This window comes from Paralichthys olivaceus, chromosome 13 (assembly GCF_024713975.1).
Source record: "Paralichthys olivaceus isolate ysfri-2021 chromosome 13, ASM2471397v2, whole genome shotgun sequence".
NCBI lineage: Eukaryota > Metazoa > Chordata > Actinopteri > Pleuronectiformes > Paralichthyidae > Paralichthys > Paralichthys olivaceus.
The window spans coordinates 23,780,059-23,805,743 of NC_091105.1; the positions used below are offsets into that span (position 1 = coordinate 23,780,059).

The 25,685-nt window shown below is 40.0% G+C and overlaps 1 protein-coding gene across 6 annotated transcripts in view; it reads left to right on the forward strand.

Annotated features, from left to right (window-relative positions):
• LOC109632016 (intermembrane lipid transfer protein VPS13B) overlaps positions 1 to 25,685 on the forward strand; it is a 313,199-nt gene that overhangs the window by 21,370 nt on the left and 266,144 nt on the right. For all 6 annotated transcript variants that reach the window (XM_069537175.1, XM_069537173.1, XM_069537176.1 and 3 more), the window contains exons 5-11: positions 7,233 to 7,400; positions 8,432 to 8,613; positions 9,738 to 9,912; positions 18,053 to 18,315; positions 20,967 to 21,062; positions 22,180 to 22,302; positions 22,681 to 22,818. In XM_069537175.1, the coding sequence (XP_069393276.1) occupies positions 7,233 to 7,400; positions 8,432 to 8,613; positions 9,738 to 9,912; positions 18,053 to 18,315; positions 20,967 to 21,062; positions 22,180 to 22,302; positions 22,681 to 22,818 (1,145 nt within the window). The remainder of the gene's footprint in view (positions 1 to 7,232; positions 7,401 to 8,431; positions 8,614 to 9,737; positions 9,913 to 18,052; positions 18,316 to 20,966; positions 21,063 to 22,179; positions 22,303 to 22,680; positions 22,819 to 25,685) is intronic.

A 25,685-nucleotide genomic window follows, 5' to 3' on the forward strand; every position in this document is an offset into this window, starting at 1 on the left:
TACCTCCTTCTACAGTGAATGACCACCTGGGCAGGCTTGGCCTTGGTGGGGGAGGACAGGGCTACGGAGTGAGACTGAGACTACGGCCTATTTACTCTACTGAGAAATCTTGGTTTTGTTTTGTACTCTCTCAGAACACTAATGGGACAAAATAATTGAATTTAATTGGAATCTTGTCTTGCTCAGTGCCTGTGTAGGTCATTAAATGTATATAGTATCTGTTTACTCTGTGAAAATATTATTTTTGGAAGTCTGCAGCACTGCATTTTTCACTAGTATAAATCAGCCAGGGAGGATGTGTCACTGATAAATCACATAGTGATGGCTCTTATCAACAAGGCCACTTGACCACATGCTTCCTACAGGGCCATGGATTCCATGCCTGCCCTCGACCAGCACTTTACAACACCTCACAAAAAGGGGCTTGTTTGATTGGAGCTGGATAACAACCTTTTAAAAATATTTATGACCTATATTATTATCAAATTGTAACTCTATTTGTCTCAAAGAAACAAACATACACTGGCCTCATATTATCTAGTAAACAATGTGTTTGCTGGCACCAACAAGTAAAATTTATTACAATGTATTTGTATGTAGAAGTGTAAGAGGATGCTTAGCTTTTGCAGTCTTATTGAAATGCTACACAAACACACAAAGTATGGAGTAACCTCACAAACACACTCTGCAGCTAAATAATAACAAATTAAAAGAAAAAAAAATTGCAGAGAAAAGTCATATATGAAGAAAAAAGTTGTGACTTTTAGAGAGAGAAAGAGAAAGAACCAAGGAGATAGGTGGGGGTCTTGAGCTTTAAAATCCAGGTCACAAGCACCCAACCTTAAGGCTCACTCCCAGAGAACTATTATGCATGAACGTACGAACCTTCCCTCCTATCTGGTTGTATCTGGGGAGGATCAATTTCCAGGCTTGACATGAGATAATATCTCCCTCCAGCTGTTAAAGCAGGGTGCCTCACACCCCAGCATCTCCCTTTGGACCTGCCTCCGACAGACCTCGGTGTGTGTGTGTGTGTGTGTGTGTGTGTGTGTGTGTGTGTGTGTGTGTGTGTGTGTGTGTGTGTGTGTGTGTGTGTGTGTGTGTGTGTGTGTGTGTGTGTGTGTGTGTGTGTGTGTGTGTGTGTGTGTGTGGGGTTATGTAGGCCAGTCGTGGTTCAATACCATCATTGTTTCGACATTTTGAGGACATTTTGGCTGGTCCTCACAATTTCAAAGGCTTGTTTGAGTGTTAAGACTTGGTTTTAGGGTTAGGTTTGGGTTAGGCATTTATTTGTGATGGTTAAGGTTATGGTAAGGGGCTAGAGACTGCATTATCTCAATGAGTGTCCTCACAACTACAGAGAGACCTGCATGCGTGTGAGCATGCGTGCACGCATGCGTTCGCCTGTGTACTTTGAGTATGTGTGTATCTGTTTTTAGTGTTACCGTGGTAATTTGTGTGCACACCTCACACTTTTCCAGCAGTGGACCTTGTTTCAACCCATTATAGGCAGTAAAGACAACTCTGGGGTCAGAGGTTGCAGCACCTCAATAACAGCAAGGAAGCAGATGAATGCTGTAATCCCGGCCTTCCTAATTAAAAGGTAGAGGTTAAAAGGTAGATGAGGTAAAACTAACCTGCTATGACTCAGACAGAGGATATTTAGCTAAGAATAAGATACAAAGCAAACCTGTCAGGAGTATTTAATGTAGTTTAGGAAGTTTGATGGCACAGCACGACATTTTATCACATGTTACACAAACTTTGCTGACTTGCTATCAGCTGTTTAAAACCTAAATCTATTTGATTTATAAATGTACTACTACTAATAATAATGATAATAACAACAATAATTATGATTTTTATAATAACCATAGTAATAATAATCATAATATTAGTATTGATAACATTTATTTATATAGTACTTTTCAAAAACTGTTTTGTACTGCACAGACATAAAATCAGAAAAATACATTTAAACAAGTTAATGCAAGAGACAATGGATAAAACATCGAATTAAATGTGTCTTCAAATGGCTTGTAAAAGATGACACTGAGGTAGCTTGTCTGATTGACAAAGGAAGGTTATTCTACACTTGTGGAGCCCTTACAGTGAATGCCCTATCAACCTTATCTGAAGTCTTACCCTGGGTACAGAGTTACAGTTGGTTAGCAGATGGAAGAGTTAGTTGGTTTGTGTGTTTATTTATCAGCAGGATAAGACAAGATGTACTGAACCAAATTGAACCGAGCCTGGAACCAAAATGATCGGTCATGGGTAGGGCCCGGCGATGTGACTTCGAGTCAATATCCCGATTAGTTCAAACTTTTACCTTGATTACGATTGATGACGTGTTAAGTGAGTGCAGATCAGCAGGGGGGGGTGAGGAGGGAGGACATGAGGCAGGGTAATATGGCACGGTACAAGGTGCCTGGGCCGCTGCTGCAAAATGACCGTAGCGGAAATGTGAATGCACGCATTACAAAAGGTAGTAACCGAAATAACTTGAGGTTAGAGCTAATTGCCCAGCCCTAGTCATGGGCCACAGGAGAACCCTCATGTTATTAAATCATTTTCCTTAACATCAAGTAAATTTAGGTAAAAAAAAAAAAAGCACACACAAAAATAAAAAAAAAATCCTTATTTTTAAGCCGCATACATGTGTCTTCAAATTTGAATTTACTCAAGGAACATAGTATCTCGGAAGGTAATGATCAACAAAAGCAGTTACATATGGATGGAGTGGCAGCAAGTATCAAGGTTGTGTGTACACTATGTTTTAAGGAAGACCTGTGTTAGCACAAACACCATCACAGGGCACTGGGCAGTCTTCTTTGTCAGCGTGTAGGTTTTGCATCTGGTCTCCTCCCCTTCAAAACAACCAAATCAAAACACAGCCGACACTAAAAAACAAGCCACCAGCAATTATCCAGTCATTTGGCCCTAAGCCCTCACATGCTGACTGAATTTATCCTCCCTGTTCTCCCCGTGGTGGAAAATAAAGAAGTTAATTCATATGCCATTGGATTGGTAGCCACACAAGGACCAAAAACCAAGTGCTTCCACCTTGAGCGATTCTGTGAGTGATTATGTTTACTGCTGCTTTGCGGGGGTCCAGTGGCCACCGTTTGTGAAAAGCACATTTCTGCGTTTCAGGGGATTCCTGTGTTGGCTCTTTTCACGTTGCTGAAACCCTACTTTGTTTCATAGGACTTCAAAGAGATTTAATGGTGGAAGTCTCACTTTTAGTCTAGGTTTCTGTGAGTTTGTTGGTTCACAGTGGTTTTCAAGCTGAACTCTCAAAATATCAGCAAAATATTGATTTCTTTCAGTGCATTATGAGCTTTAGTATGAAATGCCTTTATCAGTTTCTCAAGGTAAAGGCAGCTTCAGCTGAGAGACATACTCAACACGTGAGAGAATTGTTGTTCTGGTCGAATTCTTGCTTTTCATATGTGAAAACTTAATTGAGACATTTGATTGATTTGATTAGTGGATTATCAGCATCTGCAGGTATCGTGTTAATGTTTTAAGTTGCTTCACGTTCACATAGTGTACTTGTGTACAGCTATCCACCAACAGTTTGTGTCAGTGTTTTCTATGGGAGTACCAGAGCAAGGGGAACCATTGCCAGGCTGAACTAAGACCTGCATACATCTAAATGTATGGCATTGTGTCCAGTAGTTTTGTATGCATGCATGGTTGTGTAAGTATGTGTGTGATTGGTGGAGATTGAGATTTACATGGACTAAAATACAAACACACTCCTGAGATAAATCTATGGTCCAGTGCTACTGATGTCCTGGTACTGGGGCCTTAACTCAGAAACTGAATATAGCAGCTGTTGTGGTATTACTGGAAAATGCTACTTATGGATAGAGAATATCCCACATTGGTAAAGGTTGGAGCTTTCTCCAGCTGGAGCTTTCTTCTGTTCTGGAGACCTGCTGTACCATGCATCATTGGGTTATGTGAAACTACTGTTTTATCTACCGTTTCTTTTTTAGAGGTCCTAGAGCTAATAATTAAGTGTTAGTTTTTCTGGTTTTCTTGACATTATGACAAATTGAACACCAATATAGCATTTTTGAACTGCTGTTAACTCTGAAAGTGCTTTGTCCCGCACTAGCTATTGTATGTGTCCTCTTGGTTATAGTACTAAATATACAAATTACATTTCAGAATAAGACCACAGGACCAACCCACAGTATATTTATTGTCTGATGGACTTGTCAGTCTTTCTCTCCATGTCTAATAACTGGCAAGGCTACTAGCCACTAATACTTTCCATACACATGAAAAATGGTGAGCATGGACAGTATAGTGTTTCTTTCCTGTATTGCTCAAAAGAGAGTACTTGGCTTGTTCTTAGATCATATAAAGGAGCTGGTTTTTCCAGTCATTTTATGGTTGAGCAGTTTTAAATGGGCTCCTTCCCTGTGGGCCATAGCACAGGTGCTGGCTGTGTCAATTGTTTACAGAAGTTCAGAGCAGTGCGATGACTCGCTGTGAGACGGATTAGGGCTCTAGAGTTGGTGCAAGGCAAAAATAGGTATAACAAGTGTAAGAGAGTGCAAGAGAGAAATCCTGACATGGGCAAATTAGATCCAGAGAGCCAAATAGCAGGGGGTAAAATGCTGGTTTTACTGCTCAGGCTGCAGGTGTGACAGCAGCTTTCTTACTGACCCCAGATGTAAAGACACACGCATGCGTACACACACGTGTATGCACCGGCACATTCATGCATGTCCAAAAGCAACCGGGCACCCACTCATACTAAGACAAGCACATGCATATATGCAAGCATGCAGGCCCATGCACAGATGACATGAACAGGCATTGCGTTTATGAGTTGAGTTTATATTATGTCATCCTCTCTTAATGCCAGTCTGTTTGGTCAGGCAACAAGTTCATGAGAATTTTGTCAATTGGATTATGCTAATGTGCAGTGGGCCTTATGTGCAAGAGGCCCAACAGTTAACCGATTCATATAAATATTTTTATCAACAGAGCCATTTAGTTCTGCCTAATTATCGGTTCTGTTATGCCCTGGGCCAGGCATGTAGATACAGGAAGACAAACATTTGGTTTGGAAAATAAGGGAAAAGCTTTAAAGGTTTATATGTTTTCAGTTGTAGTGACTGTGCTTAACAGTACATGGGAGGAATGAATAATGCCATTGGTCCTGTGGTTAGGAGAATATATTGCTGTATGTTTTCATATTTTATGGTCGAAATTCCCCTGTCTGCAATATTTTAAGCTCTTTCTTACTTTGTTGAGTAATAACCTTACAGTGTATATTTTTCATGCAAAGCTTCTGTTTCTGAGCGTCACTGTGGCCACAGAAAGGTACTGGTAACACTGCGGGATGGCTCCCCAAGCTCTGCTGAAACTCAAGCTATCGAACTGCTCCTTCTCTCCTGTTTTCTCTTGGTTACTGCATCCCTCTGCTTCTTCACCACAAAACCACCATCCCTCTACTTTTCACCTTCACCATAAAATCTATTCTAACTCTATATTCTGTCTTTTTTTTTTTTTTTTTTTACATTTCTGCAAATTGCTCTTGGTCTCACCATCAACATCACAAAATTCCCAAATCCCTCTCTGTGAAATTATAAAAGTTATTAAATCAACTTGTCCAGTCATTGCACTATGAAATGAAAGGGCACTGAATTTATTTATTACAGATGAAGAACACTGAATACATTAGTGGGCTTTTTTTCTGCTCATACGTGGCAGAATTCATCATTCCCTCAGAACCCCCAGCATGTTCATCCTTTAATAAAAAGTTTCTAGAATTCTATTAAATCATGTGTTTTGAATGTGTGACTACATGTGTTGGCTCATGCAATGAAGCTTGCTTATGTTAAGTAAACATACAGGTTCCCCAGTGGTTTAACTGACATGGGAGGGATATGTTTGAATCAACATGTACATAGTTTTGTGTTGAACATGACTTAGCTCCTGAGAGGATAGCCCTTCAGAGATTCATAAATTCACTAAGGATTTGTAGCACTGCTCAGGCAGGGTGAGTAGTAAAAATGTTTTCTTATGGATACTTAGCTACTCTAACTTTAGACGTCCAAGGCATAGTTTGTGGCAAAAACTAACATGTCAGGACCTCCACTTATTTACGAGTCCATGAAAATAGCATGGGTCAGTCCTACTGGGCTTAGATTTTCAGAGAATGCAGATCTGTGGTTTTATTTATTTTTTGACAGTGACACAAAGTTAAAGTGTCCTGGTAACTCAGTTGGCAGTTTACCTAGCTGAAACTTATAAACTCTGATCAGTCCTGCAATAAATGCCTGAATGTTGTATTTTTATGGAAGCTGTTCTAGAGAGTTTCAAGCAGTTTGTGGTGCTGTTCAATAGTATTACGATACTCAGACAGGATTTTCTTTTTCGTCCAACCATTTCTAAATAAAAAGCTTTGGAAGGGGTGATGTATACCCTGTGTGTACACTGTATGTACCTACTGCTGACTTGATGCTAACTTTAAATTGTAATGATGCCATCTCATGCTGACATTATACCATGACATTATTTATATCATATGATGACAAATTATAAGTGAATCTAAATATACTTTAGATCATGTCTATAATTTTATCTGTTTCAAAAGTTAATCCATTACTACATGATATGTTATTATTACTACATGATTGTATTCCATTTAAAGACATGATGATGACTATCATATGATCATTATTTATATTACATGCAACACTTTTGTTCAAAGCCACTTCCAATTAGTGCATTCAACTATCAATTATTTTTCAAGCTATAAAAGCTTTAGGTTGTGTCTTTAGAATGCAGAGATACTTACATTTTTTAATTATGCATGATGCCATTTTCTGACTTCTGAGATTGACTCTTGCAATTATTTGTAGGTATCTAGGAAAAGGTTTTGTGAAAATCTGCCATGTTGAGATGCTTTTGCACGCACGCACGCACACACACACACACACACACACACACACACACACACACACACACACACACACACACACACACACACACACACACACACACACACACACACACACACACACACACACACACACACACACACACTTCTCCTACCGGACTACATTTGTTTTATCCAGGTGTATCCAATAAACTGCCAGCTGAATGAACTGTATATGCCAGTGAATATATACTAATATAATCTTGCCTCTGTGCCCTCCTGTGTAAATGCATGTTTCTCATGTGTGATTACTTGTTTATAGGTTACGTGCAGAGTCTGATCAGGCGAGTGGTGAACAACGTCAATATTGTGGTGAACAACCTGATCCTGAAGTATGTGGAAGATGACATTGTGCTGTCGGTCAACATTACCTCAGCAGAGTGCTACACTGTGGACGATATGTGGGAGAGGGCTTTCATGGACATCACTGGTGAGAAATGGCTGCTTACATTCCTTGGTAGTGGGATTAACTAGTAAATCCACTAAGACAAGAACCTATATACTACAGTAAGTGTTCAGTTTTGTTAGTTCAAACTAAGGTCAAACAGACATCTTAGAATGAAACATTAACATGACGAAAAATAAGTAAGATAAATAATTAAATGCTCCAATTACTCTGTGTGGTTTATCAAGTGTCTGAATATCAACACTACAGAACGCTACTGTGGTCGCTTGCATTGAGCATTTCAACAAATAGTGCCACCCACCCAATCAATAGTGATTTGTTTAATTTGATTATTTTAATGCTCTCAACATTTGCGCACTAAGGCTGCGTTAAAAGGAACACCACACTGTAAGATAATCTGCCCAAAAGAACTTTGCCCCTGTCTGTAGGGGTGTGTGTGCACGTGTGTTTTAGTGTGTCTGCTCATCACTCTTCACACACAAACTGACAATCATATTTATGTATTAATCGATGGTGTCAAATCATGAGAAAAGTTCTTATAACCTCTTAATAGTGTAAAGGGCAAAGTGAGTGAAGGCCAGCGATGGAGTAGAGAGGGAAGACACTGACTTAACACTCCAGCACTGTAAAGAGATACAGTGACAACAATGTGTGTCTGCCCCAAGCACTGACTGCTATGATGGTGGAAACCCTGTACATTTCACACACACACACACACACACACACACACACACACACACACACACACACACACACACACACACACACACACACACATGTACATGCACACACTTTCTTTTTTTATTTAGAAAAGTATCTTTCACACCCCTGCTTATGTAATGTCAGTTCAGTTGCAGACAGTGGTGTCAGCTGGACATTAAAGCTGAAAGCATTCCTAACTTTTAGAGCCTACTCTCTTTTAGTGCATATAATTACATTTGTGTGTGTTTAATGATAAGATGACATGTTTAGTTAGTGTCAAGCACAAAGGGTCAGCATCTTGTGTTCAAAACAAAATGATTACTTTTCTCTTCTCCTCTTTTCTCTCTATTTAGCTCCAGAGCTGGTCCTAAGGAAAGTGATCAACTTTGCAGACTGTACTGTCTGCTTGGACAAGCGGAATGCTAGTGGCAAGATTGAGTTTTACCAGGATCCACTGCTGTACAAATGCTCTTTCAGGACTCGCCTTCATTTTACCTATGACAACATCAATTCCAAGATCCCATCTGTCATCAAAGTGAGCAACTTGAACTTTTTGTAATAACTTAATGAATTTTTTAAAGGTAAATTTTCTGTAACTTTGCTGTCATCCAAACATGTCATACAGCTCAGAATTGTCATGGAAATATATGACTTACTGCTCCTCCCAGATCTTTATACATTTATCTTTATTATTTCAGTCCATTGTTCTAGGAATGACACTCTGGATATATAAAGACAATATTTGTTTTTGCAAGATTTCACTTGGTGTACAAAATTACAAAATAATATGATGGTACTTACCGCACTAGCACAAGCAATTGTTGTTTTAGACTTGAGTGCTTTTTAAAGAGATTGTAAAAATTGGCTGTCCCAGAAAGGAACTCTCTTGTTAGCTTGTGCAATTGAATCAATATTTGTTCAAAAAAACATACACAATAATACACAAACAATATTGAGAATCAGTTCCATAGCAGCTCACTGTCCTACTAATTGCAACAGTTTTTATTCAGAATAAACACGCTTCTCTCGTTAGAGAATCATCACAGGCTGTCACAGTCATTTTCCTGCTCTGTGACAGTGGAACAGTGATATATATTTGTTGAAAATTGTCTTGGCCATCTTTAGTTGTTGCTTAATGTGGTAGAGATTTCTTTATGTTGTCCGATTCGTGATGGGAAAAAGTTGCATGCTGGTGCATATTTAACTTTTGATCAATGACTTTTGTATACTTACAACCAGAAAATCCACAGTGGCTGTCTGTGGTTTCGGTTTCTGTGTAATGCAATTGTCGTTGGTTAACCATAAAGTTACACCATGGTAAAATTAATACAATCCCATTTGTCTGCTAAACTAATTTTCTCAACTGGCTGAATTGGCTCACTAGAATCTATATACAGACAGTAACAAGCTTTGTGGTTTTTATTGTGTTCTATCAACATCAACAAAATTACACAGAAAGATTTGCCACATACACAAGTCCTGCACATGCAACACTCAGCATCCAGGGGAATCTTAATCAGTTTTTACATGGGCTGCTCTATCTGACATGTGGGGGGGCTCCCAAAAGTGGTTAGGCCAGTAGCCCATTTTAAAGATATAATTTAACAAATCAAATTTCAAAATGTAATCTCTTGCTTTCTCTTCCCTGTGCTTTCTCAGATCCAGACCATGGTGGAGAGCCTGAAATTGTCCATTACTGATCAGCAGCTACCTATGTTTATCCGCATTTTACAGCTGATCATTGCCCTCTACTATGGAGAAATTGGAGGACACAGAGAAAGCGAGGGAGAAGAGGGCAGTGGTCATGTCAGGGAGGCTGGAGGAAATGTACCTGGTGAGTGAGGTCTCTGAGGGAAGGTCTGAAAGGTGACAGTTGTTCCTTTATTTTGTTTTTGATCAATTGATATCTGAAAAAACTAAACAAAATTATTATTAATGTTTTAAAAAAACCTTAGCTGAATTTCTTCAGAGCTGCATTTGGTAGAATATTGCACTCAGTGCCTTGCAGTAGCCAGAACTTGTATTTGTAATTATAGTAAGATATATTTTTGCTGTTTTGCTAATATATATTTCATATGTTTTCTCTTCATATATTTATATGTTCACCTACTAAAAGGTCATTGAGGCAGTCCTCCTTTGGTTATTGCTGAGACTACTCTGCTTGTAGCTCTGATCATGTCTATTTATGTACTAAGCAATGGCATGGACAGCAAAATAAATCAAAATGTTACTAGGATTTTAATAGATTATTATTATTATCCTATACTCTTTGCTAGTACCGGGTTGGACCCCTTTTAGCCTTTGGAACTGCCTTAATTCGTCGTAGCATAGATTCAACAAGGTGTTGGAAACATTCCTCAGAGATTTTGGTTCATATTGACATGATAGCATCACGCGGGTGCTGCAGATTTGTTGGCTGCACATCCATGATGCGAATCTCCTGTTCCACCACATCCCAACGGTGCTTTATTGGATTGCGATCTGGTGACTGTGGAGGCCATTGGAGTACAGTGAACCCATGTTCAAGAAACCAGTTTAAGATGACGTGAGCTTTGTGACATGGTGCATTATCCTGCTGGAAGTAGCCATCAGAAGATGGGTACACTGTGGTCATAAAGGGATGGACATGGTCAGGAACAATACTCAGGGAGGCCTGGGCCGATCATCAATAAATCAATTAATCGCATGATAAATTAAAATGAACTCGATCATTTTGCCGGCCTCGATATATCGCCATGTGCATGCGTGTTTGTTGTCCTCGTCTCTCGCCTCCAAGCAGGCTGGATGACAAGAGGGTTCACTCTGTGCTCGGTCTCAGCACCTGGGGGCGTTGGTTGCGGAATGAACGGAGTGAACCCTCTTGTCAGTCACCCAGCCTCTTTGTCTCTGTGGGGGGAGGTGGGCCCGCTAGCATTAGCTACACATGCTACACGCACAGAGTGCAGCGAGTGAGCGTCGTGCGGAGCAACGCGAGGAGAAAAGATGATTGCAAAGCCAAACGCCACAGCCCCGGTGTGGGAAGGTTTCGGCTCCAAGCTAATGAGCAAGGTGAGCCCATCAACACGGACGAACCAGTTCAAAAGTGGTGGCAGCGAAAAAAGGCAACAGTACAAAGTTGCATGCCCACCTGAAGCATCACCACCCGACCCAGTTTAACCAGCTGGGAAACAAAGTGCAGCTCGAGATGCAGAGCCTTCGTCCCGACAGTCAACACTCACTGAGGCGTTCGGTCGACAAAGTCAATATAAACGGAACAGCGCAAAATGGTGCGCGCTCATTGAAAGTTAAGTTCGCTACATCGCTAAAGGTAAAAAAAACACTGAGAAATAAAAGTTTAGTGTCTTTGAAAGGGTGTGCATTATTATTATATATTATCATGTTGACAATAATATCCTTTATCGGCAATAATTCGTGTGACAATATATCGTCAAGCAAAATTTGTTATGGTCCCAGGCCTAGGTAGGCCGTGGTGTTTAAACGATGCTCAATTGGTACTAAGGGGCCCAAAGTGTGCCAAGAAAATATCCCCCACACCATTACACCACTACCACCAGCCTGAACTGTTGATACAAGGCAGGATGGATCCATGCTTTCATGTTGTTTACGTCAAATTCTGACCCTACCATCTGAATGTCACAGCTGAAATCGAGACTCATCAGACCAGGCAGCGTTTTTTCCAATCTTCTACTGTCCAGTTTTGGTGAGCCTGTGAATTGTAGCCTCAGTTTCCTGTTAGCTGACAGGAGTGGCCCCCGGTGTGGTCTTCTGCTGCTCTGGCCCATCTGCTTCAAGGTTCCACGTGTTGTGCGTTCAGCGATGGTATTCTGCATACCTTGGTTGTAACAAGTGGTTAGTTGAGTTGCTGTTGCCTTTCTATCATCTCGAACAACTCTACCCCTTCTCCTCTGACATCAACAAGGCATTTTTATCCACACAACTGCCGCTCACTGGATATTTTCTCTCTTTTGGACCATTCTCTGTAAACCCTAGAGATGGTTGTGCGTGAAAATCCCAGTAGATCAGCAGTTTTTGAAATACTCAGACCAGCCCGTCTGGCACCAACAACCATGCCACGTTCAAAGTCACTTAAATCCCCTTTCTTCCCCATTCTGATGCTCGGTTTGAACTTCAGCAAGTCGTCTTCACCACGTCTAGATGCCTAAATGCATTGAGTTGCTGCCATGTGATTGGCTGATAAGCTTTTCTTGTTTAGAAGCAATTGAACAGGTGTGCCTAATAAAGTTGCCGGTGAGTGTATACATTGATAGATCTTAATTTTGCTAAAGGCATCATTTTAATTTATCAAAATGAATTAAAACATTTTATATTAAGATCTCTGGGTGAAAAGATGGTGAATTTGTGTAATAATATGTCTCATACAGCAGTCTTATCTCTCAGACAAAGCTCTGAAGTGAGCCATCCAAAGATCTGCAGAGCTTTGACATTTTTCTTAGACAGCTCATGATGCTCTGCATGTTGCCTTGTTGTGTTCAGGGGCTATGTCTGTCCATATGCCGCCGTTGTTCCTAAATGGGACATTAAACATCACTTTGACCATGGTGTGCGCTCCTCCTGCTTTTTCCACAAACAAAAGCCAGAGCGTGTAACTCAACACAGACTGTTGTCGTCAGGTCTGAACCTCTCCATGTGGACAAAGTCAGGAGAGAGGAGGATAAAGGGAAGAAATAAGGATGAATCAAATACAGGCCCATCTCTGTCTTTTTGACTGGAGCACCATTGGAAACCACACTCCACATTTCCTGGAGCTCAGAAAATACACACATGGAGCTGATACACACGCACACGCACACACACACACACACACACACACACACGCACACACGCACACACACACACACACACAGAGATGCAAATATAGACCACATAGTCTCCTTTTAAACCTCCAGCCAGCACCTTTGAAAAAAAAAAAGACTGCTTTCTTCTTCATCTCACCTCTCACTGATTGTTTATCCTCATCAACCAAATAGAACAGGATTAAATCTCCCTGCTGGGCTAAATTAGCCTCTTGAGCACCAGGAGCAAATTACCGTGGAGGGGAAGTGGTGGGCAGAGGGGAAGCAAGCAGCCCAACACAAAACAGCCCATTTGTTCACTCCCTCTAACTTGCTCCCTGTTGGCCTGGAACTTAAACTGAAAGTTATTTGCGCGGCTTCCAGTTCAGTGTCCCATGCCAGATGTAAGAGTGAGTGTCATGCTACTGCTATGTGGAGTCTCAGAGAATGAATTAATATCCCATCACAAAAATATACAAGAGGGGACCTGCTCTTGGAACCTGAGCATCTTGTTATGCTGGAAGTAATCGTCAGAGTAAAGAAGTTGAAGGGGGGCACTTCTGTGTGTATGGTTGTCGGGCTGGGGTTAGGGAGCCTTTTGGGCTTGTTCACAAACATATGGTTTTCAGTTTATTCATGTCAGATTTAAGTAAGAAAGGTGCTTTTGTGGACAATAGTGGGAGAATTACAGCTTAAATGATTATTTGTTATATGAAAATACAGTATCTTGTGTCTTTTTCTTTTAACTAGTAAAGAAAGCCTTTTACCACAGATTGGTTCTGAGTGCTACACAATTATGTATGTTGATGCTCACAGTAACTGACCTGGCTTGCATCATAATTTATTTTTAGTTGGTTGTAGTGTTTAGGAAACAATCATTGCCAAACAATTAGTGGAACATGATTCTGGCTCAACTTCTTCAAGACTGCATTTGTTGGTGTGTTTGTTTCTTTTTTTTGCTCTTACTTAGACATGACCCTGTGCATGTGTGCATGTGTGCATCTATTTGTTTATGTGGATATGTGGACAAAAGATTGAGGATGGATTTAGTCTGAATCCACTCTGCACTGTTTTAATAAGCTCTTGTCTTTAATTAAAAGCTGGTCTTTCTAGAACATTTCAAAGTGAATATTAATTTTTGCCCCCATGTGAAGGGGTTTTCTTTTTGCCAATTAACAAAGTGGAAAAAGCTTCGTAATGCGTTTATGTTTCCATGATTCACTGTGGCTGCATGTTCTTCTTTGAATCTTTCTCTTTTAGGTAGGAGCCAATGACTCCTTAAAGGGATAGTTCACCAAAAATTTAAAATACACTCATCATCTACTCACCAGGGGTGGGTGAAGTGTTTGAGTCCACAAAAGATTTTTGGACATACAATTGAAGTCAATGGTCGACATACACTTCAGACGTAATAAAACAGAAAAACATAACATGCCTCCATACTGCTCGTGTGGTGTCAAGTGTTTAAGCCTAAATGTCCACTGATATCTTTCTACGAGGTGTGTTCACGGACCCTCAGACACACCGTCGTGGTGCTACGTCTGCTAGCTTAGCCACTTCCAGTGGACTTTTATGCTAAAAACACAGTGTAAATGCCCTTGTTTTGTGTCGAATATTAATGTCGGGGCTTCAATTGAATCGGATTCGGCTGCAGCAAAGTTTACCCCTTAAAATCCAGAAGTGTTTTGTGGACTCAAACACACACCCAACCATTCATTGGCAGAGTGGTGAGTAGATGATGAGTGAATTTTAATTTTTCGGTGGACTTCCCCTTAGATGAAAAGCACTAATCAGGAGAACTCAGACCGTTCACGATGGCCTGAGTGTCTTTTTGGCCATGAACAGTCAACTTGACCAGTCATGATACAAACAGAATTAGTTGACAGACCTCTTGCATCAACCGCAACTCTTACTTCAGCTTTAAATAACAGCTACCTCACTGAACTGTTGTGACTTGCAGGCATGTGTGTTTCCACACCGTTGCTGCTGCAGTGCTGCTGCCAGCCATGTCTTTCAACATTTAGTTTGCTATGGTCTGCCTTGGATGATGGCCATCAATAATAACAATCATCCATTGTTGATGAGCAGTTGGAAAAATGAAGCGTTTTTAACAGAAAGCAGTTGCATGGCTTTTGTTTACCCTCCTTTAGAGATTGATAGAGCGAGCACACTGTAAAACTACTGCCCTTCACGCAGTGATTTATCAACTTATCGACATTGTTATAACCTACAACAGGTTCCTGTTATGACAATGTAGCAAGCATCAGCCTATATTTTCTCCTGTAATATACTTTGCTATCTTGTTTGAAAAAAAAAAAGATAATTTAAAATATTTATTTTGTCTGTAGATAAGTCACACATTTTTGTATTATCCCATGTGAAGAAGTGAATCATCTTCCAAGATGAACATAGTGACCATCATAATAGCAACTCTGCTACCTGTTAGATCATCAAATAGGGTTAGCCTTCCAAAATTAGTTGGCTGAGGGTTTGCGTGTGGATGACCAGGGATGGAGTTGCATTCCCAGCCTGAATTATTGTTTCAGTCTGCCCACGGTATGAGAAACTTGTGTGTCACTAACCAAAGCAACCTTACAGTCACGAAAAGACGGCTTGTATTCCTACTGTCTGATATTCAATGAAGTCACTGAAATTTCAGCAGTTGGAAACACAGATGACTAACATTCTTGAATAGAGCAGCTGTTCACGACATTGAAAGCTGTTCAGTTTCAACAACTATGTGAAGAATTATGAACTGAGGAGTGTGGCAGGGTGTGTGTATTTGACGATGTGTATGAATGCTAGGAGTAGTTGTTTGTCCAGCGGTGCACGTAGATGTTCTGCACTCTGTATGGATTTACTGTCTATGGATTTTGTAGAAAAGCCAAGGTCAGCCAATGGAATTAACCATCAGGCATGTACACGCGCCGACCAAATGTACACTCAGCACGTGCATGAGGTGACCAGAAGAACTGAATACCTGAACACAGAGCCACAGCTCAGTGGTCAGGTATTCAGTTCACCTCTCCCTCTATAAACATGGAGGGACATCTACTGGCCTGTGAGGGCACTGCCTTTCTCAATCCTCCCTTCTTACTATCTCTGTCACTTAGCTCTTCACTAACTTGCACCATCCCTCCCTTGCAAGCTTAGACATACACCACTGCCTGCAGACTTTGGACTCATGGAAACCAACTTTGACCTTGACATATCCCATTACATAGTGCTGTGAGCTCTGTGTATGGAAACTCTGATATTACTCGTTGTCCTTGAAAAAATGCAGTGACACTCTGATTGCTCTCATGGACAATTTAGAAACCAGTTTAGGTTGTATGTTACACCTGTGGGGTGATAGAGCTTTACTCCACAGCAGCATTTATTTTGACCAGCCCACATCACTCTCTGGGAATTTTTCAGTCACCTCTTTGGATTAATACTTCAAAGTCCCCCTAAGCCGGTCTGTTTTGATCACTTGATTGGTAATTGTGCTTTTATTTTGATTGCCCTGCATTTCAAACATAGGCTTCATCAGGCAGTGATGTGAAGCGAAAGAGCTTAACTTGTTGAACTGACATCTCAAAGGCTTCGTGGAGTGAAAACAAAAAGGAAAAAAGAGAAAGGAGAGTCACACAGGACAGGGAGGTTGGAGGGGGTTGACTAATAAACTATAACACAGGATTTCCAACTGCCAATTCACAAAGTGAAAGATTGAATTAAAATATGTCATAATTTTCACCGCCTTAGCCTCTGGGATTCCTAAGATGTGACCTCACGGACTATATTGTTTTCACACAGAGGACGTGAGGCCACGAGGAATGGGATTGCACATACTTGTGTATTGACATCAGCTTCCTCTCTCCCTGTGTGTATGGAAACAGACACGATGGGATGAGTTTAGAGGAAGGGATGAGGGACTGGGGTGGTGCGTGGTGGTTTGGGGAACCTGTGAACCCCCAGATTGCTTGCTAAGAAACAGGAGAAAGAAATTAGAATAGAAAGGATCCTCCACACTTCTGCCTATCCTTTGTTGGGGACACCACTAAAATGCCAGTCCACTGACTCACATCCTATTCGTCATCCACATACTTCCTTACATTTGCTTATGTTTTCAGATGCTGACATAATTGGCCCATTGACGGCTTTAAACTTCTTTTTCTTTAGTCCATGTTATAATGTCCCATTTTGTGCATCTTTAAACTAACTTACCCTCTTCACCTGATGTGAGGCCATTGCTTTACAGAAGCCAGAGCTTCATTCAACCCCTTGCACTCTGTCAAAGCGTAGACAGTGAGACCAATCACCCCACATCCTTCAGCTTAGTTTGTACAGTCCCACAGTCACCTGCACCCTCAGCCAAGCTCAACTCATGCTGATGATCATAGTAACTCAGCCTCTCTTTTGGCCATTATTTCAGCCTGTTGGCTCTATGTAAATATATGACCCTCGTTGAAAGCGTTTGTGGATGTGGTGTTACTGTGTCCAGCTCAAACAGCCCTGACCACAGTGATCCACTGGGCCCAGTCAAGGCTCACCCCTGTCAGGAGGCTGGCTGACAGGCTGTTCCCTCTGGCCTCCACTGGAATGGGCTTCCCCTTGCTCGCTCTGTAGAGTTCATGCAGCACAAAAATACTCATGCACACCTGCATTCTGGAGCATTGGCAGCAACTACTGTGGAACTGCCTTGGTTGAGCTGTTTTTGTGCATTCAGTTGACAACTGAAACAACTTGCTTGTATTAAACTCCCCTGAAGGCATGGACAAATTAATTTAGTTTGCTGCATTGGGCACAGACACTTCAATTATCAACGGTTTTCTCTCCATTTGACCAGTTTGTTCTGATATTGATTCATCTGTTGGAGTTAAATACTATTGAGTGTTTTTCATCTGAACCCTTATTTGAATGTAACATGAATTTAGCAACTCTATGTAACATATTTCTTTCTTTGACAAGATAATGGCCCTCTGTTTTTGTATGATTCTTATTTAGAGTACTTTTGGCATTTTATTAAATCTACATTTTGTGCTTTTAGTGATGGAAGTGTGACTTGCCACTGTTTAAATCTTTATTTTAAGCACCTCAAGAGGACTTTATTGAAGTAAAAACAGACCTACAGGCACTAACCCTGACTCATGATCTACCTACATTTGCATTACAACTAATTGTGACTTATGTCCTCCCCAGCGATGGATGTGGATGTGGAAAACCCAGGGACTACCACAGACCTTTACATGCTGTCTGGGAGTCCTGAAGATGCAGACCAAGGCTGGGTGTCCTGGGCGTGGTCATTTGTCCCAGCCATTGTAACCATAGAGGAGGAAGGTGAGGAAGATCTCTACCAGCAGAGAGACCCTGGAAGCATCTCCAACAGCCCCCAGCAAAGCGCACACAAAGATCCCATTGTCTCCATAGGCTTCTACTGCACCAAAGCGTCTGTTACTTTTAAGGTAAATCAGCTACAGTTTTATATATAGTTTTTCCACATGAAGTCCTGTTTTGGGTTTTTGGGAACAAGGAAGGTTTTATGTCAAAAGTAAGGAAATTGCTCAGTATTCTGCATCATGCTGCATAATGATGTGGTATGAATGTTATTAAGAAATGCTCTCAAATAATATAATGTATCCCAGTGAAACATACATTATATAATGATGCAAAAAATCCACATATTTTCACATCCAAACAAACATAAACGTATGGGTAGATGGTGAAGACGAGAAGGTCAATGTCTGTATGTGGGTTTTACACAATTGGGGCTTTCATAATAAATACATTCTGCTGATAATGAAACATAATTATGATTTACAATTTTCTGAATTTAAGATATAGTGATATTTTTTTGTTTCCATTGCTATTTTAGTTTTTATTTACTCATACTGCCCACCCCTACTTCTATTCTGTGGTTATTTTAAGTTGGAGTCTTTAAGGGCAGCTTGATCCTTAGGAAGTTTCAGTCCTCTTTGTCTCTGTCTAAGGTACATGGGTAGTTTAACCACTAACTGGTGTCTTGGGTCACGTTAATGTCTTAAACATTATACATGGTATGATGACTATTCAGAAATGGATCCCAAACTTTAATCCTGCCGGCTCACATTTAGAACGGTTGGAATTCATCTGTGTTTCCCCTCAGGTTCAGGCACCTCAGATCACATTACCCAGTGTGGGTGCGTGTGTGTGTGTGTTTGTGTGTGTGTGTGTGTGTGTGTGTGTGTGTGAGTGTGTTACAGCTAAAGGGAGGTATGTCTCATGACAAACAGACCTTGGTACTTTTCTAATAATGTTTAAACTGTTCCTGTATTGTTTGAGTTCTTTTAATCAATTAATTGCCTCTCATCTGCAGTAATTGCAGACAGCTGAAAGGATGGTTTTTTAAACGTTCTTGCCGCTTTCCTACAAGGAAGTATTTAGTTTGAGGGAGTTTCATGTCTTTGAACAGCCACTGCCTGAACCTGAGTTTGACATGCATGTGAAATCAGAGGTATTTTTAGATTGCTGACGCATTACTCCTTAGATCTGTTTGATCAGAGAAGTTGGCAGTTCACTGTTATGACTTTTAAACACATAATGCATAGTTTTGCACTGACCATTTGTTCCCCTTTTTTCATTTTTGCACACCTGCCAAACTGTCATTCCATGCCAGACTTCATACTCTATTTCATTTAGTTTTTTTAATTTGGGTATTTCGATTGATTTCCACAAAAGCACATTTCTAGTCTTTTTTTTTCTTTTTCCATCAGATCTTTTCTTCTGTGTTACATTTATGTTGGACTCTCACAGCCTTTAAATGGGTAGAAAAATAATAATGGAGAGGAAGCAGTAGCAGCAGCCATGTATATTACTGACTATATTAAGCATCTGTGTCGGTGCGCCAATGCTATGCTGCTGCTCTGTCCTGTCTGCTGTGTTGTTTTAGGCCCAAAATGCCCTGCCAATCTAGTTTGGGCAATGTCAAGGTGATCAGATTGTTATGGGATAAACATTGAGGATGTGTGTCTCTATCTGATTGGTTATAATTCTGTCAGTGCCACTGTGCACTAACGCTTTAGCTGCTCCCAGGAACATTGTGGTTGTGGTGGGGTGGCTCCTGCACGTGAGCAAACCATCAGAATTGAAAGAGGGGAAGGGAGCTAGGGTGAGAGAGTCTGCTCCATCACTAGGGATAATAAGGCACAGCTGCCTGTAGCTCTGCACCTGCTTCCTGTGTTCAAGTTGAATGGGTTTGTGCCTGCACAGTTCTACACGCACAGTTTGTAGACTGGCCAACCTCAAAATGATCAGAGCTATTTACCCCTCTTACCCTAACCAGCTAAATTTGACCAAGGACTCTCTCTCTTCATCTACCTCCATACTATCTCTACACACGATAAACAATTCCTCTTTTTTTATCAAGTTGTGTGAATTGTCAATGACCAGTCACTTGTACATTATCATTTTCCCACTTGATGTTTTGAGTGCTTTAGACGTTTTTTGATTGCCGTCCTCAATGAAGCCAGAGAGGGCCTCCCCTTAAAATCACAGAGGAGCGACTGTCATGTGGTTTGATGAATGTCTTTGGCCTGAATCCAAACTTGGAAGAGAAAAGAACCAAAAAGTCCCAAGGCTCCAGTCCAGTTTCTGATCTAAGAAAATGTCATCTGTACTTGTTTGGTTGTTATTGTTTCTGGTTTTCAGCATTATTTTTTGGGGGCCTCATTGTCCCTCACATCCAAAGAGTTACATAGCTTTTGTTTATTTTTCAAATCATGCATCAGTTTCAGCAGGGAATTGTGGGTACTCACGCACACACACAATGAGCAATAAGCCTTCCAGTTTTAAGTGTTGCTTCGTTGTGACATTTGTACTGTTGCTGTAACTATCTATTTTGAGGTGACACAATTTCCTCTTTACTCATTTAGTGCTATACATTTTTAATTCAGTCTCGATCTGGTTTAACTTTTCTTTTAATCATCTAATCTGCTTTTTGAATCCTGTATGGTTACAATGCCTTTTCTTCCAAGGCAAGCTTTGACCTTTGATTTTGATATTTGTCTTCTATTTGAGTCGATCTCTAATCAGTCTTAAGAATATTAAATGGATGTGGTCTGTCTTCCTTCTGTCTCAGCTGACAGAGACTCATTCAGAGAGCAGCTACTACAGTCCACAGAAGGTCAAATCCAGAGAGGTCCTGTGCCTGGAGCAACAGGGAATCACTATTGAGGTAATTATTTCCCTGTCTGCTTTTATATTTATGACTGATAGTGATTTATGGATTTTTGTCTTTTACTATTTTATTTATATTGCATTAATTATCATTCATTTGTCCAAATTGCATATCATTAACAGTGATTTGCTAAATAAACAATGACAGCTTTTTGTTTGAGTAAATAACCAAAAGCCTCTTCTCTTGAAAGAACTCTCACCTGGTCCAATAACCAACCTACAAAGTTCGCTGTCCTTTCTTTTTTTCCCATCAATATTTATATTCTCCCTTATTATTTGCTTTTAGACAGGGGTTCCCTCCGTCAAGTACATTTATAAAGCCCATCCAGGTCACTAATCTGTGGCCTGTTGCGAACATATTGGAATCTGTGTTTGAATGGAACCCAAGTCTGATCATTTCCGCATTTCCCCCTCAGAGTAGAAAGTATTTTAAACCTTTTTCTCTGATTACCTGGTTGGAGTAGGAAAGGGGTTTTCTGCTCCTAAGTGTTTTACCAGATGTGAGAAATCTGAGAGATTTCCAATTCCAATTTCTGTAATTTATGCTTCTTCTTGAAGAGAGGGAAAGCAATCTGAACTTGGACCAAAAGTGAGAGCATTAAAAGGCAAAGGGATGGCTAGGAAAACTAAGCCTTGTAATTATTTTGTGGCGAAACGTAAAGGTTTATTGGGTTGCTCTCTTTTGAGCTGTCTGCTGGGTACAGCAAAAGGCATGGTGAGTTAGGGACAACCACACCTTGCTGGTTACAGGGCCGGCTGGACCACTACCAGACACACGCATACACTACTATCAAGGGGACTGTCTGACCCCTGCTCTTTCTATTCTAATGAAATGAACCCCCAACCATGAGACATAAAATGTATTATTTTTTGTGATTTAAAAAGGAAATTCAGTGAAGTTAATTTGTTTGGGGGACTACCTGTGTGCTCTCTTTGGAGAAGACATTGTTCTGAAGCTCTCTCTGTTCAGTTCTGAAGTACCTCATACTGTCACATCCTCCATACAAATGTATCTACCATCCAGATAAAGTTATTAATATTTGTTTTATTTGATTTAAACATTTTCTGTTTTTATTTTTTACCAGTTAAAGTTTTTCCTTTGGTCTTTATTCCAGGTTCTGATGATGGGCGAGCCCTTCTTTGATTGTCAGATTGGCATTGTTGGCTGCCGTGCCCTTTGCTTGAAAAGCATCATGGGAGTACGAGATTTTGAGGAAAACATGAACCGAAGAGAAGAGGTAAAAATAATTTGAAAAACAAAACATGAGTATGAAAAATTAAAATTTTTAAAGATATACTTACACCTAAAAGCATGTCTCCTGCTGCATGTAGGAGCTTTCAGAAGGTTATGATGATGATGATAGTGTGATTTGATTTGAAATTCATCATATTGTATAATTTTATGTCATTGACATCAGTGTATTTAATCAACTCTGTTAACTGTGCGTTTCTATTTGAATTTTTGAAAGGTTGTTATTATAAATTGTTCAACAGCCAATATTGATAACAAATCGATTTGGGAAGATTTTGTATTTTGAAATAATATTTATTTTATTCTCTGAACGTCCTCTTCTTCACTTTTCTCCTCATTTTCCTTATTTTCTGCTTGTCTTTAGGATGCAGTATTCTTCAGCTGTGGGGACAGCCTAAGCAGTAAAGGAATGACTTACCTGACCAACTCCCTGTTTGACTACCGCAGCCCAGAGAACAACGGAGTCAGGGCTGAGTTCATACTAGATGCTGCTAATCACAAGGTTACAAAATGATTGACACTATTGTAACTGCACTTCTCCTGTACAGAAGAACATTGTTTTAGTATTTATTGTTGAATCTTTGGTGGTTGAATGAAATGTTTAGTGCATGCATTGTAAATTAGGTCAGACCGTACATGAAAGATTCAGGTGATGTGAGATCATTTAGCTCAGAGCAGCGACACAGCTTTATCAGAAACAGTTTTCCTGTAGTGTCTCTAGTTAATATACAGGTTGTATGGGACATGAGAACTTAAAAAAAGCAGACAGTTCCAAGCCAGCGCAACTATCAACTCAACAAACACCTTGCAGCTGGGCAGACATGCTTTCACAGTAACTCCTCTGATCAAGAGCGAGACTACAAAATACACAATATATTATAATATGTTAAATGCAGTAATGCATTACATTTGCTGTTTATTTGCAGCTTTTTCCATGAACATAGTCCTAACTAAATAAAACACCAGAAATACTTTGGGGCCTTATTTACAACCGTTGCATACGCATGTTTCAGACCCCATTTTGTGCGCACGCCACTTCTCACACAAACTTTGGGATATATAAAAACAAACTTGAAGGGAGACAGTGTGCACTTGTAGGTGTGTGTGTGTGTGTGTAAAATCGCTGCAGTGACCATGACTGTTCTGTCAGTCGCATGGAGCGCACAGCGCGCACTAGAGACCATTTATCATAAATAAATAAACTGTGTTCACCTTTAAACTTCAATTTTCAAATGATCACCCAGAGTGGAGGTTAGGATACACTTCTGTGTGAAGTAATCGGTCCAATTGCTGTGAGCATAAATACTGCGATGACACTCGTGCGTAATGCTGGGTGATGGATGCACAAGCACTGACAGAGCTGTACGTGGATAGAAAGATTAGTAGGAAACAAGTTTTACGATTTTCTGGCCCATGATGATGACTGAATCATCAACTGACAGACTCTATAGAGCTGTAAACTTGGCTCTTTGTGTTGATCAGAATCCAGTATTACACAGACAGATCAAACAGAACCAAACCAATCCATGTTCAAACACAATTACTCACCACTCTGGGTTAATTATGCAACAGGTATGTGTTTGATATGAATAACACTGTATACTTTTTACCTTCCTGCTTAAAGCCCCTTTTGGGAATAATATAATTCTGTTAAATTTTGTAGATTGGGGATATTGCAGCTGTCTCTGAATTTAATAATCTTGTTGTTTTGGATTATTAGAATATGTAGAGGCGACACAACAAGTTCCCTCACATTCTGACGATGAGACACTTTTTTGTATTTCAGGCACACTCCTCTCTGTCATACTCATTCTCACTCACTGCATTAACCGCATCAGCAACACATGACCACTCAGTGCATTTAATTTTTTTAGTGATAATCAATTCATCTCCACCTTACTCACAAACACCTCGATGTCAGTGTCACAAAGTTGCGTTTCTTCTCATCATGGTGACATAATTCACCATGGAACCCATTGGTCAGCAGGAGAATTTAATGCTTAATTTCAATGCCCATCACTAAAACCCGATAGAGAATTAAAGATTCTTCCTAACACACATCACTATTGATACAGTAAGCTAGTGGAAGTGACCTGCTAAAGCAAGCACAGTAATTACTTTGCTAATAGTAGTTTATCTGGGTCAGTAAACATCAATCTTCTATAATTGCAGTATTTCTTTGTGGTTCATCTGAAAAAATCTGCAGTGTAATGTTTAGCAATATCTAGTGGTTTTAAGTTAATACAATCATTTTTCTTTTTTTATCCTAACACTATTTTTATGTGATTTTAAAGTCATTCCAATTTAAATCCCTGCCACTTGATTATTTCTGCCAGTCAACCAGCTGCAGGCTGCAGTAAGGGATTGTTGCTGCTATCTGAAGAGTAGTGTTAAAGCCATTATTCCTGATAAGTCAGCTCACTTCATCAGTCTCACAGCTCTCATGTTGACTCTGCTAAGAAACGCTCATGACCCTCAATGAAGCAATTGTTTGGACATCCATCCATCCATCTATTCATACTTGATAGTAGAGGGGTCAAAGGTTTAGTAGTACTTCAATAGTGGTTTTGAAACAAGCTGTTGGCTTTGATCCAAAAGCATGCCAGAGCCATTAGATATCCCTTAATAAATATTACTCATTAACCCACTTCTCTGATAAGGCTCCATTGAAATGTCTGTTAAGAGATGTAGTTGGTAAGTCTGGGGTGGAGGTGTTAACTGACTGCGTGTCATTCAATCCCTCTTGTTCTTTTCCTTCCTTGTTCGCTAATTCTCGCTGTGTGCCATTGGTTTGTGCAGTAAAAAAAATACTTTCAATTGTTGCTCAGAATAGGGTCAATAGCTCTTGACCTGCAGACAAATAAATGATGAGTTATAACATTACACACCCATTTAGGTCAAAAATAAGATAAAAGTCCTCAGTTTTAACAATATTTAGCTTTAATTTGCCAATCATTGCATAGTCCACAGAATGCAGGTCAAATATAAACACTAAATGACAATAATATGATAAAAAAAATGGATAATAAAAACAATTTCTGATGGAATAACAAGAAAAATAAAAACTACTACTGTATTGCCAGTAAAAGAGGGTAGTGAAAATTTTAAAGTAAAATCAGGAAAACCTCTCTTATTAAAATATATTTAGTACGATATTTAAATGAAGTAGCTGTTCAAAGAAGAGCCTTAAGTTAGCAGCAAGATCTTAAAAGGAATTGTAAAACATAGTGCGAACCAGGACAAGGAGGCTAAAAAGGTCTGTTGTGGTCACTTTTCTTGGATCTTGTTAAAAGCATGGCGGTAGAATTTATTACAGGAAAGCACTTATAACATTTTTGGTTGAAGCTGTTGAAGAGGCTGGTGCAATAG